We start from the raw sequence: 16,061 nt of genomic DNA, 5'->3' as shown, positions 1-16,061 counted from the left end.
TCTGGCATTGTTTTCCCTAATACAAATATAATTTTAAAAACAGATTTTTACAAAAACACAAACAAAACATAAAATATCATTCTGAATGATATTGAAGAAATTGAAAAGTCCAATTCCAAGAATTCAAAAAATAATCACAACTGTTTATTGTGCTCCTTCTAACCAAGAATAAATACGTTTTTTGCCAGTTCTTTTTCTGTTACATATTTCACGAAAAATTATTATAATTGTTTCCATATTTTCCAAATTCAAATTTAATCAAAATAATTGACAAATCAAATATTTGTAAAATCTCAAACAATCTGAATGGAATTGGGAAGATGAAAAAACACTTTCAAGATCTCAAAATATAATAAAAATTATGTAGTTTACCCCCTATATCCGCGTCACTGTCGATGCATTAAATACCCTTCTTCGTTTCATAGAAAACTGTATATGCAACTGTATGACTCTAAATGCTCTTCCTAGATGGCAATGCTAGTGAAAATGTTCATTTCAGAGCATATTGAGACTTTGAAATTAGACGCCAGCGACGTGGTGGCGAAAATGCAAAACACAGTTGTCTATATTGGATCTAGGTTATACCACCGTATATTTCCTTGTCTAAGGTATAGAATACAAGTAAACACGGTAGTTATACCATTGTACCATTGTCCATTGTCTAACTTAGACAATGGTTATATCATTGTCTATGTACAAAGGTTATATATTTTACTTACAATTTTCTGAAGATAAATCAGCTAGTGTCACCAACCTCTCGACGCTAAATGCGTGGCTATCATTCATATATCGTAATCGAATACGGAAGAATATTCTTCAAAATTCCATCGAAATCGATAACATAATTCTCGCTCCATCTACATCGGCAGCGAACATCGTACATTCGCGCGCTCTTAGCTACGTCACGATTGGTTTATGGGTACCAGTGGCGGCCGTCGTTATTTATTTTATTTTCGAGTATTATTTACGACAGTATTTCGAGCCTGTGTTTCAGAATAGTCGAAGTGGGTGGACGTGTAGCTGTTCTCATCGCTGAGGGAAGCTCCCGCTGCATAACACGTGCAAGCAAACAATACATATTTGTGTGGTGATAGTTTTACCTAATCGGTTGTGTATATCTACCGTCGGAAGACGTGCGAGCAATTTATGAAATTGAGAAGCATTAATAAGGAGTACAGTATCGTGTGAAGCAAGACTTCTGCAATCTTAGGACAAAGTTGCCTTAGTGTATTTTACACAAAGGAAAGAGCTGATTGTATAGCGCTAACTTATGGAAGCTGAGACAATTAAATTAAGGAAGAAAGGAGAAAAATTCCGTGATTTTTCAAGATACCGCAAAGAGAAAAAGAAATACAGAAATTTCCAAAGTACCCTTTCATCATACCAACTATGGCCAGAATGAGTCTATAGGTAGAATTTGAGGCTTGAAAACACTCACAATGTGGATTTAGAACTTTTTAATACTTTCTCGGAATCATTTAACAAGACTGTGATCATATAATCGATTAGCTTATTTTTGCCATTCTTTTTTTTATATTTTCCCTACATCTAGCTGATAGGCGGTACAGTACAGATGTGTGAATGTGTTAATTATAATGTAGATATAGGCAATGCCGTGAATAAATGAATAAAACAAATTGTTTAAGATCAAATCGAAATCATTTCAGTTTATGTTTCACAGGGCGTATGTCTTAATGTGAAACTTATGAACAATCATGTGCATCCTTTTGAAGTAACAGTAAAATAGTCTAACGTATTTCATAAGTACAAATTCGTTGACAAAGAGTAGAGTCGCAGGTCGTAACCTAAGTATAGGACGTTTGGACACAGAATATCTCACAACAAAAGAGTCACTCATTGAGAGATCAAGTTTCTGTGACTTATAATTTGTGTTCGAAGTGTTTAATGTCATTTTCAACAGTATGTTGAATTTGGAAATATATTATTTAATGCACAAATGTTCATGTTTGAGGTGTTGAATATCATTGTCAGCGTCAAATTCAAATTATTTGAAACTTATCATTGTACCTATTACTTTCTTCTCTAATGTCAAAAATAAATTTGATTGTAGTTAAGTAATTATTATGATGTCATCTCGACAGATTATTAGGCCAACATTTCAACAATTCCAACCTAATTGGCTTAATTTTACCATATCCAAGTTCACTAACCACTCGACGAAATTTTAGGTTGACAGTAATCACCTCGAGAATTTCAAAAAATTCATAGTTTCTGTTCCGTGCTGAGTATCCATCCTGTAAAGTATTCTGTGGTTTGGACGTACTAACTAAGGTAGAAATTTTCAATATCACACGCCGTGTACGGGTTATATTAGTTACATTACATCAGTGTTGCCAATACAGTATTTTTCAGTATATTTTGAACGCCACTGTGTTAACCTGTTAAATTCCTATCAAAAATAAAGCAAATTCGTCCTATAAACTATTCTGTATGTTGAATTTAGAAATATATTATTCAAAACACACATTTTCGTATTTTATTCAGTTGAATACATTGAAAGCAAACAATTTGTTTTTGGCGCCCATAAGAATGTCAATATGGAAAATTACGAAATGTCAGTTGTCAATTTCGCCAGTGCTGTCGACTGAGTTGGCTTGGGTTGTGGCGATAATAATAATGAAGTGATTTTCAAATAATATAGATTATTTCCAGAGTGCCCAGTATGGAAATCGAAAATTTTAACTTTAACCAGATTTGTAGGACATGCAAATGTGTTACACCTCACATGCGGTCCCTTTTCGAGGGATACGAAAATTCTCATCAAAGTCCCCGTATTGACGAGATGCTAATGGCCTGTGCTTCAGTTCAGGTAAATATTCATAACGCCTTCCATGGAAAATATTTACAAAATCAATTTCCACTTGTTTTTTTTTATAACAGGTGATATGTGGAGACGGTTTACCGACGCTAATTTGCCAAATATGTGTGGAACAACTAAAAAACGCCTTCATCTTCAAGCGACAGGCAGAAAAAGTAGACATAGGACTAAGGGAATATGCGAAAAATATCAAAGTGAACGAAATCAAACAAGAACTTCAAAATTCTGAGTTTATGGGTAAGGCTTTCTCTTTTCTGTACAAGTTGCATTCATAAGTCATTATTTTGTTGGTCAATAAATATGTGATACTAGGAAAGGTCTATTTATATATTTAATTTAATGTTAAAGTTTTCAATTTGTTGATTCCCTCATCATCAACAATTGAGGTCTCTCGAACTATTTTGATTTGAAGTCTTGAATTATCATGGATTTCAAAACAAAATATATCTCTTAATTTTCCAGTAGTCCTTATAAATTTTATGTTATCAGTTTTGGCACCAGTTTGTCTCACTGTCATGGTATTCATTAATTTTTTTCATCATAATAATCTTTTATAATTTGGGCTTCTAGGAATCTGTTATTTACCTACTAGTGCAGTATTTGTTCAAAATGTTCCTTTTTAATATTATTTGATGCACAAAAATTAGAATTTGATTTGTTACAAAAAATTTCAAAATTACAATGTATCACACCACATTTTCTTTATTATTGCTACCTAAATAAAACTGTCAAAAACAGATCTAAGTGCTAATTACACTTGTTGATCATTTTTAGATCAGAATTTTTTGGTTTTCAATTCTTCTTTTGATCCCAGAAAAATTACTTCCATTTCTATTATGACTATTACCCATTATTTTTCTGGTAATAACTTTCAAAATATACTTACCTGAAGATATAAAAATCTCATGACAAAATGTAAAAAGTAAGCCCTTTATTTAAATTGATTTGGGAATATTTTTAAGAGTAATTGATTTTTATGAAATAAAGGTTTTGCTTTACTACTTCTTCATCTTCACTTTGAAAGATTCGCACTTTCTTGTGTAAAGATGGAGAAGTAGAAAGGCAATACCTTTTTTTCTCATAAGCCCTTTATATTCAGTGATTCACATGATATGGGGTCAGTAATATATGTAACAATAAAAAAGATGAATGTAGTAGATTATAAAATCAATAGAAAACAACATGACACAATAATAATAGGAACACTGATATGATGTGTCTCAGAAGCGCATTCTAAGATGTCTCGTGGGCCGTCCATTTGATCACTCAGAGTTACTGGCATATTAGTTCTTGACCTAATGACTTACATACATGGCAATTGAAATACATTTTCAAGAAAAAGTGACACCTTTACTCTGAATACAAGAAAAAATACTTTTATGTGCCCTTCAAAAACCAGGAATTATCCAAAAGAGCACCAAATACTTTTGGTTTATAGCCGTATAACTTTCTCCCATACAATCTTGAGAAGTAAGTCTTAACAGACTTACTCAATTCAAGAATTCCTAAAATTGATATAGTTTTAATTTCATACCATTTGACTTACAGATTGTCATAATCAGTTTAATTTTAGTTTTATGTTTATATAGTCTCCATGTTTAGTTTTGATATATGTTTGCGTTTTATCTGTAGGATTTTTTTCAAATTGTCTTGTCCTATAACTTTGTAAGTAAATGATTGACTGATTGATTGAATCAGTTGATGAACAGTGTCTCAAAAAATTTCAGAATACAATAAAAAGCCATATTTAGAAGAGAATTTTTCAGATTTTTTTCTGAACACAGTGAAGGATTCAGAATGAACCTATATCTTAAACTAATTGCAAATGAGAGTTTATGCCAAAAAATATAATCTCCATTAGTTCCCCCAGTCTCTCAGAACGCTTTTAATTGTAGTCACTAGAATAGGAACACTCTACTACTAAAACTTCATAAAGAATAGTTAGGAAGGTACTAATCATAATAGTCCAAAACCCCTCTGAGTTTCCATTAAATCATGAATACAGTGCTAACTGGGTTTGACTACAGGAAAGTTAAAATCAGTATCATTCATTTATGACAATTTTTATTTTTGCAACAGAATCCTTGAATACTCTTAACAATCTTCTGAATGAGCAATCGACATCAAAAGAACCCTTGCAAGATGGACAACCTTCTTCGATTTCTCCCAAAATTGAAACGGACTATATACAATTCATGGAAAACAACCAAATGTTACTCACCTGTCGGGAATGTGCTAAGATGTTCACTACTTTGGAAGTAAGTTCAACTTGATTATTATTACTGTTCGTGTTTTCTGTGTTTAAAGTTCCATGTTTGCCAACATTATTTTTCTTATTTTTTTTTCTTTGTTATTTTATAGTTAACACTTTGTAATTTATTGGAAACATGGGTGTCTGTTGATCTCATTGATCCCCAATAAACTTAGTTGACGATGTAAACACTTTTGTAGATTATTTCTCTATGAGGATTTTCAATGATTTCTATGATTTTTGTATGTTCAGTAACAGTTTTTACGTTAACAAAATTAAGCCTCCTGAAAAAACTGATTACAAAAATATCTTTTATCAAAAGTATTGATACCCTCAAGAAATGTTAGTTTATTTCAGCCCGAAATTTTATTTTCTTTTTTACTGGAGAAGTTCTGCTTTTAAACTACACTGTATGTAAAGGATATGGCTGATTCTTGATGAAAATCCATAGTGTTATTCGTAATACAGTAATATCTGTTTTACAGATAAGAGCAATATCTATCACCAAAATTTTGGTGAATTATCATATGGAATTGGTAAGATTGTAGAAAATATTTTGAAAGTGATTAGGACTGTTTCGGGGATCAAAATTTTACTTTTCATATCGTTTTTTCTTTTAGCTCAATAATTGGTAAGACTAATTTGATTGTTCATGTGCAAGCACAGTTATAATGAATTTACAGTGTTTTAGTAAATTTAAAAAAATAGATTGAATAAAGATAACTGTAATAATATGGGAACCTCATATCCAATTAACTTTCTGTTTCTACGTGAGCATTATCTTTGTTCATAGTAATTTTTTTTTATTTGCAATAATTTCATGCTGTAAGCAGATTATTTTTTGTATATATTATATGATCTACAGTGAATCCACTTAACCAATGTATTCAAAATAAATTGTGCTCAAGACAAAATAAGAAAACTTCATGATCATAACCTAAACTTTAATTCTGGAAAAGGGCCTACGATGTCACAAACGTGTTCACACGGGCAGCATGTATAAGTGCAAACAGTGTGACAAAGAATACACCAGGCTGAATCATCTTCAACGCCACGAACAATCGCACAATAGGAGGAAGGTCCATGTCTGTCGCATTTGCAGCAAGACGCTGACTAGGATGGAGCATCTGAAGAGACATCTCGTGACACACTTGAGGGAGAAGCCATTCTCTTGTAAAACTTGCAACAGGGGGTTCAATAGGGTGGAGCATCTGCATAATCACGTCCCAAGATGTAAAGGTTAGTGAACTTATCTGAGATACTTGAAGGTAATGTAAGTTTTTCTTCATCTTCATCCTAAGTGATGAATAAATTGTTATCGTTATTAAACAATAGTAAATTGAACATTGTTCATGTATTTCAGATTATTCTCAGTAATTTAGTATAATTCAATATTCATTGTCTATATTTATTTCAGCAGCTTTGATATGTTTGGAAACAGGGTTCAAAATATAACTGTATTTCTTCAAAGTTATAATTAAGGAACTTCGGCATATTGAATAAAAGTCTGAATGAATATTTGAAAATAGTATCAACTCAACTTAATATTTTTCTCACTCAATTTCTAGTGAATAAATATCTGGCTAACCTTACAAAAACATCTAGATATTCTCTTGTAGTTTTGAAATTTCAAAATGTTTTTTTGATGGAAGTGAGTTTTTTTCTCTTAGAACGACAGTTTGTATTGAATGGCATGTCCCTCTAGAAATGTTGGCCCTCCTCATGAAATATTTTCTATACCTGCATTTATAACTAGAAATGGGGTAATACCTACTTCCTATCGTGTTCATTTGCCGAATAAAGATTTGCAAAATGTTAATGTCAAATTTTTCAATCTAGTGGATATTTAATTTCTTACACTTACAATTCTGTTGTATTTCTTCATTGTATATAAATAGTCGATTGATAAAAGTGTTTCGTTAGTTATATACAGGGACTTCTCAGTATCATGAACAGAAAACAATTTGGTGATGTACATTATAGAAGATTTATATGTAAAAAAATATCGAAGATATGTATATGAATTTTCAGCATGAAACTAGTATCTAGATATTTTTCATTTGCAAACATGTTTTTTGACATATCGAAGTAAGAATTTTTTTTTCTGGTTGAAACAGCAATTTCTGCCTTAATTGCCAGATGTTGAATTCTGCCATTCGTTAGGTTAGGTTGATATCTCTTGTACTGGGTAACTTTTCAATAAAAGCATTTTTCATTATCATTGTTCATTTCCTTGCGTTAAAGAATGTTGATCGATTCCCTAAAAATTTTGTGTACTTTCAGGCGACACAGTTTACCCCTGTGATATTTGTAATAAGGCCTTCAATCGTGAAGATAGTCTCGAAGTCCACAAAAAGATGCATGACAATCAGAGCCCCAAGCTGCCCACCATCGAGAATCTAGACAACATTGAGGATCACTACTACCAAATTGATCAAGACATCAATGCGATATTCTCCGATCATGACGATGATGTCGATGATTGTTTCGAACCACAGGTAGAAGTTACCGAGGACGAGGAAAAAATAAAAGTCCCTGAAATTCCGGTGCCGTCTGGTGTAGTACCAGACGAAGAGAGCAATGCTAGCGATGGGTCTGTTGGTGGGGAAGATGTTGACAACGATATGGAGAACGACTTGGAACCTGACATTGAAGATGACGCCAATGAAGATAATGAGAGCATTGTTGACAACAAGGATATAAGCGACTTGAACGAAATTATTACAGACGACGATATTAAGGACAGGAAGGACGTCAAAGTCGAGGATGACGTGGCTCAGATGGCAGAACCTGAAGAAGATGACGAGTTACTGAGAGAAGCTATCGCTGAAGCTGAGGCTGCCGAAGGTAGGGTAACTTGTCTTGTCTTGCCACGCCTCTTGAATTTTTTATTTTTCACACAGTCTCGATAGACCATTTGTAATAAAAAAAATGTACTGTCAGAAGAATAATCTCCGCCAACTTCCGTGAAAAATGCCATTCAATATTTGTGGAACTCAAAATAATGACCCTATAACTTAGTCATTGCTTATAAAAATTCATTTTTTGGGAAAGAAAGGTTATGGCTTTCTACTTCTCCTCCATCTTGATACAAAAAATGTGGCAATCTCCTTAAGAATGGAAAGAAGCAATCAATTTTTAAAAATTTCCTCATGCAAAGAAGTGCTCATAATTATTAAGAGTATATAAAAATTATTTCTTGAAATGGAATAGGCAGATTGATTACATTTATCAAAAATTGAACAAGGTCATTTATGCAATCAGAACGACATCAAAATACATGAATGAAAAAACTGTAAAAAGTAAGTACCATGCAAATTTTGAGTCAGTGTTGAGATATGGAATTATGTTCTGGGGAACAGAACAGAATCTGCAAAAAATATTCATTGCACAAAAAAGAGTTTTGAGAACTATCTATAAAATGTCTTTCAGACAATTCTGCAGAGGTTTATTCAAAGAAAAACAAATTTTAATAGGCTCTGCACTATATCTATTAGAATGTTAAACATTTTTACATAAGCACGAGGTTTTATGCAAATGGTGGACAATGATCAATGTACGTAGTTTTATCAAAACTTAAGCAATATGTAAATACACATATTGTAACACAAACTGCAAGAAAAAGCCCTCTCAAAACAGTGTATTCCAAACATTCGTAATGGAATTGAATCAGATATCATCCACAGGATTCCTACACAATATAATTAATAAAAGGAGTAAAATTTCACGTACATGGAACTATGTCATTCTCACTGTCCTTCGCCGAAGGACACTTGCCTTATCGGCTCTTAAGTAGCAACTATGGATAACATAAGAAAAACACTCGATTCGTTCATCCACCCATTTCATCAATGACAGTACGTAAATAAGCAAATGAATGTTATTTTAAGTACTGTCATTGATGACATGAGTGGCTTCATCTCATTCCATGACAAAAAGTCGTAATTTTATGAACAAATTGAGTATGAGGATGTACACAAACATTTTACAAGAAATAAATCAAAACTTTTTTCCATGACTATGGAAATGTTAACCAAACGCCCATTATATGACACGAATGAACGTTTTATAGTCGTTCAAGAATATAAGAGACGCCTCCGTGGTGACCTCATGAACTTGTATATTGACTTTCATTCAGTTTGTTGTTTTTTGTAAATCAGTTAATTAAAATTATGTTGGTAAACCTAAAAACTGTGTTTTTAAAGACTAATATATGTTATTGGTATTATGGAGCTTAATTTATAGAAAACGAGCTACCTGTATATTCTGATCACATTTCTATGTATCAGCATGAACACTTATTTGGAAAAAAATTCTACTGTATGGCTTCCATCACTTTCAGCTGCTGAAGAGGAGTCCGATAAAGATAGCGACGATTCAGATTACATGCCGCAAAAGGCGTCGCCGAAAGTAAAACGGGGCCGAGGAAGGCCCCGCAAGAACCCCGACGCACCTCCTCGTAATCCTCGTAAAGTGAGAACTCCAAAGTCGCCTAGGGTTCCGGGTAGGGGTAGAGGAAGGCCTCCTTCGAAGGTGCATGTTAAGAAGGAGCGGGAGCCTGCTGAAGAGGAATATGGAGAGTATCCGTGCCCGATATGCCAAGAGATGTTCCATACACTGATGAAATTGGACAAGCACGCTAGAATAATGCATGAAGGTGCAAAGGTAAGTAGAAATATAGAAAAATGAAAAGTGAAAGTAGGAGATAACAAATGGGGTATGTTAGCCGTGATACCCTTTGATATGAACTTGATGGATTATGAGATATAGCCTTGAAATTCTTTCTTTCATATTCAGCTTCAAATAAATTAGCTGTATGCATGAGTGGTGTCTTATCTTAGATGAAGAAATAGTTACCCATGATTTGACATGGCATAGATCTCATGTTTTGGCTTTCAAGCTCGTGTCTTACTTTTTGAGAGTTTAAATCTATTGATGACTTGGTTTACTTTCTACAATAATTATTGTGTAGTTAAAATTACCATGTATATAGTATATCTAAGCTTTTTGTATCAACACACTGTTTTTTGTCACAGAATCTACTGCTACTGTATAAAAATGACTTGGCAACACTCAATGATCGTGTCAGTATGGACGGACCTCGTGCTCCACAAACTCAAAATGAAAAAGTTGATATTACTCAGCTAATATTTGATTAAATTCACAATAACCATCTGTTCAAAAAAATGTTCGCAGATTTGCGCATTCGCTACAATTCTCCATACTCATCTGGGTGAATAAACTCTAATGCTCAAAAGGCATTTCTAATGATAAAATCACTTAGAATAAATGGTACAGAGTTTGCTAGAGATTCAAAAAAATTACGATCACAAATAAACATCAGAAACACAGAAAAACTCACTTTATTATCAGTCATTCAACATATTTTGCGAAGACAATATTAAAGAGTGATAGAAAATATATTAATTCATACAGACATCTGCAAAATATCAAAAACTCGCATCCTCTGCAGCAGAGGACATTAGAATATCCCTGCCGGGTAATATGACCCCCGTTGTGGTAAGAGTTCTCATGAATTATGAATAAATTCCTCCTGTTCCAAATTCTTGAGCAGAATCTACATCATGAAAGGAAACAGACTTCCCCTTGACTGGTCATCAAAATTCTGATTGATTCGGCCATTACTTGATGAAGATCCATAGTAATTTCATAAACTACCCCTTACGATGTGATCTTCACAAACTTTGTGATCACATCGTAAGGTGTAGTTTATGGTCAGCAAATGTTTACTTCCCCATCTTTGTACAAAATTTGCGGGAAACTTCCGAAGGAGGGACACAAGCAATTTAGATCGAAATAAAGTGTTCACAGGGATATTAAGATAGTGCATAGAAGTTATTTTCAGATACAAACTTGAAAAAAGGCCATTCAGTTTTCATATGCAGAAATTTACTTCAAAATGTTTCAGTCTTTGTTAATTTTGTTTATTTAATTCATTGGTATGTTTTCATTTTATCATCAGATCCGTTATAAATGTAATACATAAATGTAATGTATAAATAAAAAGTGGTGCAAAATCATCTTAGCCTATATATCAAACAAAACCATGTCAAAAATGAAACTAAGCCAGTCAGATGTATGTATGTTATTCAATTTTTGTTCTAACTGAAGGATGTATTTTTTATGAGATTAATTTTTGTATAAGAAAGCCAAAACTATTCTTTCTCTATTGTATTTCAGCATCTTTTATTAATTGCTACTTGTACAATGTACCATATCCATAAACAGATAAATACTACCACTATTGTTGTTGAATGCAAATTATCATACAAAACTACAAATTATATCTGTTTTCGTAACTGTAAGAACATTTTATCCCATGATTGTTTCACTTTTCATCAGTATTACAAATCAACTGTTTCTTCTTGAAGGTCCATAAGTGCAATGTTTGCCAAAAAGAATTTGCGAGAGCAAACCACTTGAAGAGGCATGTCACGTCACATTCAAAAATCAAACCTTTCCGCTGCACGATATGCACAAAGAGTTTCAACAGAAGGGACCATCTGAACCAGCACCAAAAATTGCACGAAAGACAGAACGACTATGAATGTGACATATGCCAGAAGCCTTTCAACAGAGCTGATCATTTGGCCAAACATAAAGCTTCTAAGCATGGCATAGGAGACAAAATATGTGTAAGTTATCTACAATCTTTCATTACTTTTCACAAATTGAAATCACAAGCACAGTTTGTAAAGCAAGTGAAATTAATTCATCACTATAAACCCAACTTGTGAATTATTGCCCTGAACAAATGAATATTTATCTATTTCTTTAATAATAAAAATTCTTTATTTCCAGTAGGCCAATAAAATTGTGTAGGAAGTGTCAATACAATACAAATTAAAAAAGAAAATAGGAAGACAGGCTCATGCTCTAAAACTAAGATGACTATGCATTATTCAAAGAATTCCTGCAAAGCATGAAAACATTTTTCTAATAAATATTTTTTTAATGATTTTTTGAACAGAGAAAAACTATTCAAGGCCTTTAAATAATCTGTAAGGTGATTATATATCTTTGGATCTATGTATTCTGGTCCACATGATGTTACTTTAAATCTAGCTAATGGCAAGTGAAAATGGTAGGTTGGTGAAGTTTAAGATTTGGTGTAAATCTTGATTTATTTTTGAACACATACATACATAGTCCAAAAATATAAACTGATGTTAAAATTAAAACACCGTACTCATTAAAAACTGCCTTGCATGATTCTCTATTAGAAAAATTTGCTATGCGCCTCAGAATTTGCTTTTGTGCTATAAAAACATTTCCTGCTGTGGTTGAACCACCCCAGAAACAGATACCATACATAAGTCTTGATTCTACTTGAACATAATAATATATATTTAGCAGCTGACTCTTTGTTAAAACTGTTCGTAAATTGATGAAGAGAAACTTCAATGAATTTAGTTTGGATATTAATTGTTGACAGTGGCCTTTCCAATTGAGGAACTCATCTGAAATGATTCCCAAGAATATTACATTGTGATCAGTATTTGTTAAAGTCACATTGTTCACCATGAAATGTATATTTTTAACTCTTTTGCCAGTTGTGAATACGAATAATATCTGTTTTGTCTGCATTGAAAAACAAATCGTTGTTATTGAAATAATTTGATATCTGCCTTACTATTCTGCCACAATTGTATTGTAATTATTTTGTATCTGGTGCAGATATAACTAGCGAAAATTCATCTGCATAAGCGGTATAATGACCTTCGGTAACTACTGATTTAATGTTATTTAAATAGAGTACAAACAGGGGACCGTAATAGGGCTATAATTTTCTATTGATGTTGGATCTTTTTTTTTGAAAATTGGTATAATTTTTCCAGTTTTTAAATGAATTGGAAAAACACCTACTGTAAATGACATATTAATCAAATGCATCAAAGGCACAATAATTACAGGAAGAACTCTTTTTAATATGAACATATGTATTTCATCTGGACCTGATGATTTTTTATTTTTTAGTTTGTTATTTTATAGTATAAACAATTCGTCACCTATGTATGGAGTCAAATACATCGTGTGAGGATTGAAATCTACTAATTTTTCAAATTCACTGTTTGTAGAGCGTATTTGATTCACCAACTTAGTAGGAGTATTGATAAAAAAAGTATTAAATAAGGAAGAAATAGTTTCTGGATCTTCTATCAGCTGGTCATCCAACCTAATATTTATGTCATTGTATGCTATATGTTCATTTGTTAATTCAGATACCACATTCCATGAGGCACGGCTCTTATTTATTCTTATACAAAATACAAATTTTCAGGCTGATTTTTCTGGTTTGAAATTGTTTACTTATGATTGTTTGCGTTTATTGTCAAACAATGTACAGGGTGTTTCCTAATTGCGATGAAAAAATGTAATTTCATTTTCAGGAGTTAATTTTATAAAAAAGAAAATTATGTATTTATACAAATAGGATACAAATTCAATTTTGAAAGTTGATGTAAAATACAGATGATCAAAATGGTTATTTGATGCTATATACATGCTCTCCAATTGCATTTTTGAATACTAAATGATGACCGAGTTTTTATTTCATTGGGTAGGAAGCAAAAAAGTTATTTTCAATCAGTCTTTCCCAAAAATACTTGCTTTCTATAAATAATAATTAATTTTGTCAGGTGATGGGAGAAAAGAAATACGAATGCCCTCTATGTCATAAATGTTTCACCACTGAAAAATATCGAGATGTTCATGTAGCTGGTCATAATGGACAGAAAGAATATGGCTGCAAAGTAAGTCAAAATAGAAATAATTTTCCATGTTTGATTTTCATATTTCGTTTCAAGGTGTGTGATAAAACCTTCCTCTCCAAATCCCATCTAACGGAGCACATGAAATTCCACAACGAGCATTCCAAGAAGTTCCTCTGCTCAGAATGTGGGCAGAGATTCATTCGAAACGACTATCTCGTTATCCACATGAGGAGGCATCGGGGTGAGAAACCATTCAAATGCAAGTATTGTGGAAAAGGTAAGTGAATGATAATTGTATATCCTAGTAATAATCATAGACGTAACCGTTTTAACGTATTTAAATACACCTAATTGTGATATTTTCACCTAGCAGTTTGTAAAACTGCAACACGTGTTTCAACTAAACAATAGCAACTTTAAATCATCTTTCGTCTGTAATAAAAAACTGGCAAATCTGGCGAAAGAGGTGGCCGAGAAATAGTAAATTATTTGCTATCCAGCCTTCCTTAAACGTCTCGTTAGGAAACAATTCATGAATTCTCTATTGGAAAAGCACAAGTGATAATTTTCCGAAACTGTCACTTTCATGTTTTGTGAAATATCTACATAGCATTCTCCTATAACTAAAGAAGTCTTATTTTCAATTTGGTAAATAAACAAAACTATCATTTCACAATATGCAATAAAAGTCAAAGTTCCACTTGTTCTATACATTTCTTGACTAATTTCGTTGGATTGCTGTCACTCTGGTGATGTGAATTGTACCTATCTGTTGATATGTGATGAAATTTGCCGATACTTCATGACATTTCATAATGTATTTAAGTAATATTTTGTGAGATTTTCACTGCACAATAGCTTCCTACAATAGTCAAACGAGGAGAACCCTTTCAAAAAGAGTGAAAAAGCATAGTAATGGTTTCTTGAATGTGAAGACCAATTCCACATTTGCAAACCATATTTTGGAAGAGAACTCAATTCTTTGAAATGCTTGGCAATCAATAGATTCAAGAATTCTGACAATCTCACAGTAAACTGTATCAGTAAGATTTTACTTATTGTATTTGTAGTCTACACTGCGTGTCATGTGTCCAAGGAAAAATTTGAAACCGTAAGAGATACAATGTTGGTTTAACTAGGAAAAAGAAAACAAATATAGTGATATACCTCTGAAGTTGCCGTCAAAAAGACCAACAATGATTTTTTCTCTAGTCCATATAAAAAACTAAAGTTGGTGATGGTTTCTTGGAGACAAAACGCTGGATTAAAAATTTGTAAAAGCCATCTTGTACACCTCAAAAAGGTGGATCTGAAAGTAGATTTTGATTCATTTATTTTTTGACGGGTTAAACGCAATGACAAAAAAATAAAGATAATAATAAACGATTTTACAATGAAAATAAAGAAGAAAACGAGCAGAAAAATAACCTACCAAAAGACAGAGTTAGCACCAGTTTGCACCAGATGAGAGGTGGGACAAGTGCTTTCTTCCACTCAACCTAAAATATACTATAGATAAAAATACATTTATACATAATCTTACTGACACAAAATGCATTATAAATTACTTGTATTATAATCTTATAAAATGATTAAATTATGATGTGATATTTCTGATTATTCAAAAGTCACATAGAGAATGTCTATTTAGGTCAATTTCTTCTCTGTTTATGAACCTGAATGTTATGAGAAAATGGAAACCAAAGTTTGTGAAGTAAAACTGCTGTAAAAATCTGATATTTTCTCAAATAATATAAAGAAATTAAAGGATTTTGGCGAATTTCGGTTCTTTTTGAACAACTTCTGACTGTTTGGTATTTTCTAAATCTCAAACCTTCATTTAAGTAATCACTAGAATGTTTAACTTTCTTTTAATTTAACTGACTTTTTATCTCCCATAGTTTCCGATTTTCATATGCTTCCCCTCTTTATCTTTGACACAAAATATATTTTAATATGTTTGTAAATTAACCTATTTACATAAATACATTCTTCTTCGCGGTACCTTACTTGATGATTCAAATGTTGGTATCTCCTTGGTTGTTTCTGAGTTTCAATAAAAATGTTGTGTTACTACTGTACTGTAACTTTTTATCCTAGCTGAATATGCCAAATGCTTATCTAACACACATCATATGAATCATCATATTTGTCCACTTTCTGCACTGATTTGAAACTGATTGTTATAGGCTAACAAATGGAGTAAATTTTGAGACCATATTCTAATCAAATTATT

General features: G+C 32.4%; 1 protein-coding gene across 2 annotated transcripts in view; it reads left to right on the top strand.

Annotated features, from left to right (window-relative positions):
• The first annotated feature begins 2,580 nt into the window (after positions 1-2,580).
• Positions 2,581-16,061, top strand: part of LOC111505564 (uncharacterized) — a 48,532-nt gene continuing 35,051 nt past the window's right edge. Inside the window, exons 1-9 of one of the 2 annotated variants that reach the window (XM_074184419.1) lie at positions 2,581-2,830; positions 2,902-3,076; positions 4,919-5,097; positions 6,050-6,329; positions 7,374-7,937; positions 9,433-9,755; positions 11,483-11,746; positions 13,751-13,864; positions 13,919-14,102. In XM_074184419.1, the coding sequence (XP_074040520.1) occupies positions 2,684-2,830; positions 2,902-3,076; positions 4,919-5,097; positions 6,050-6,329; positions 7,374-7,937; positions 9,433-9,755; positions 11,483-11,746; positions 13,751-13,864; positions 13,919-14,102 (2,230 nt within the window). In that variant the 5' untranslated portion in view covers positions 2,581-2,683. The remainder of the gene's footprint in view (positions 2,831-2,901; positions 3,077-4,918; positions 5,098-6,049; positions 6,330-7,373; positions 7,938-9,432; positions 9,756-11,482; positions 11,747-13,750; positions 13,865-13,918; positions 14,103-16,061) is intronic. The other variant, XM_074184418.1, reaches the window with a different exon arrangement.

Source organism: Leptinotarsa decemlineata, unplaced genomic scaffold, assembly GCF_025532065.1.
Source record: "Leptinotarsa decemlineata unplaced genomic scaffold, Ldec_3_MD MMD2_tig00026354_RagTag_RagTag, whole genome shotgun sequence".
Lineage (NCBI taxonomy): Eukaryota > Metazoa > Arthropoda > Insecta > Coleoptera > Chrysomelidae > Leptinotarsa > Leptinotarsa decemlineata.
This window is presented reverse-complemented; position numbering and strand designations above follow the sequence as displayed.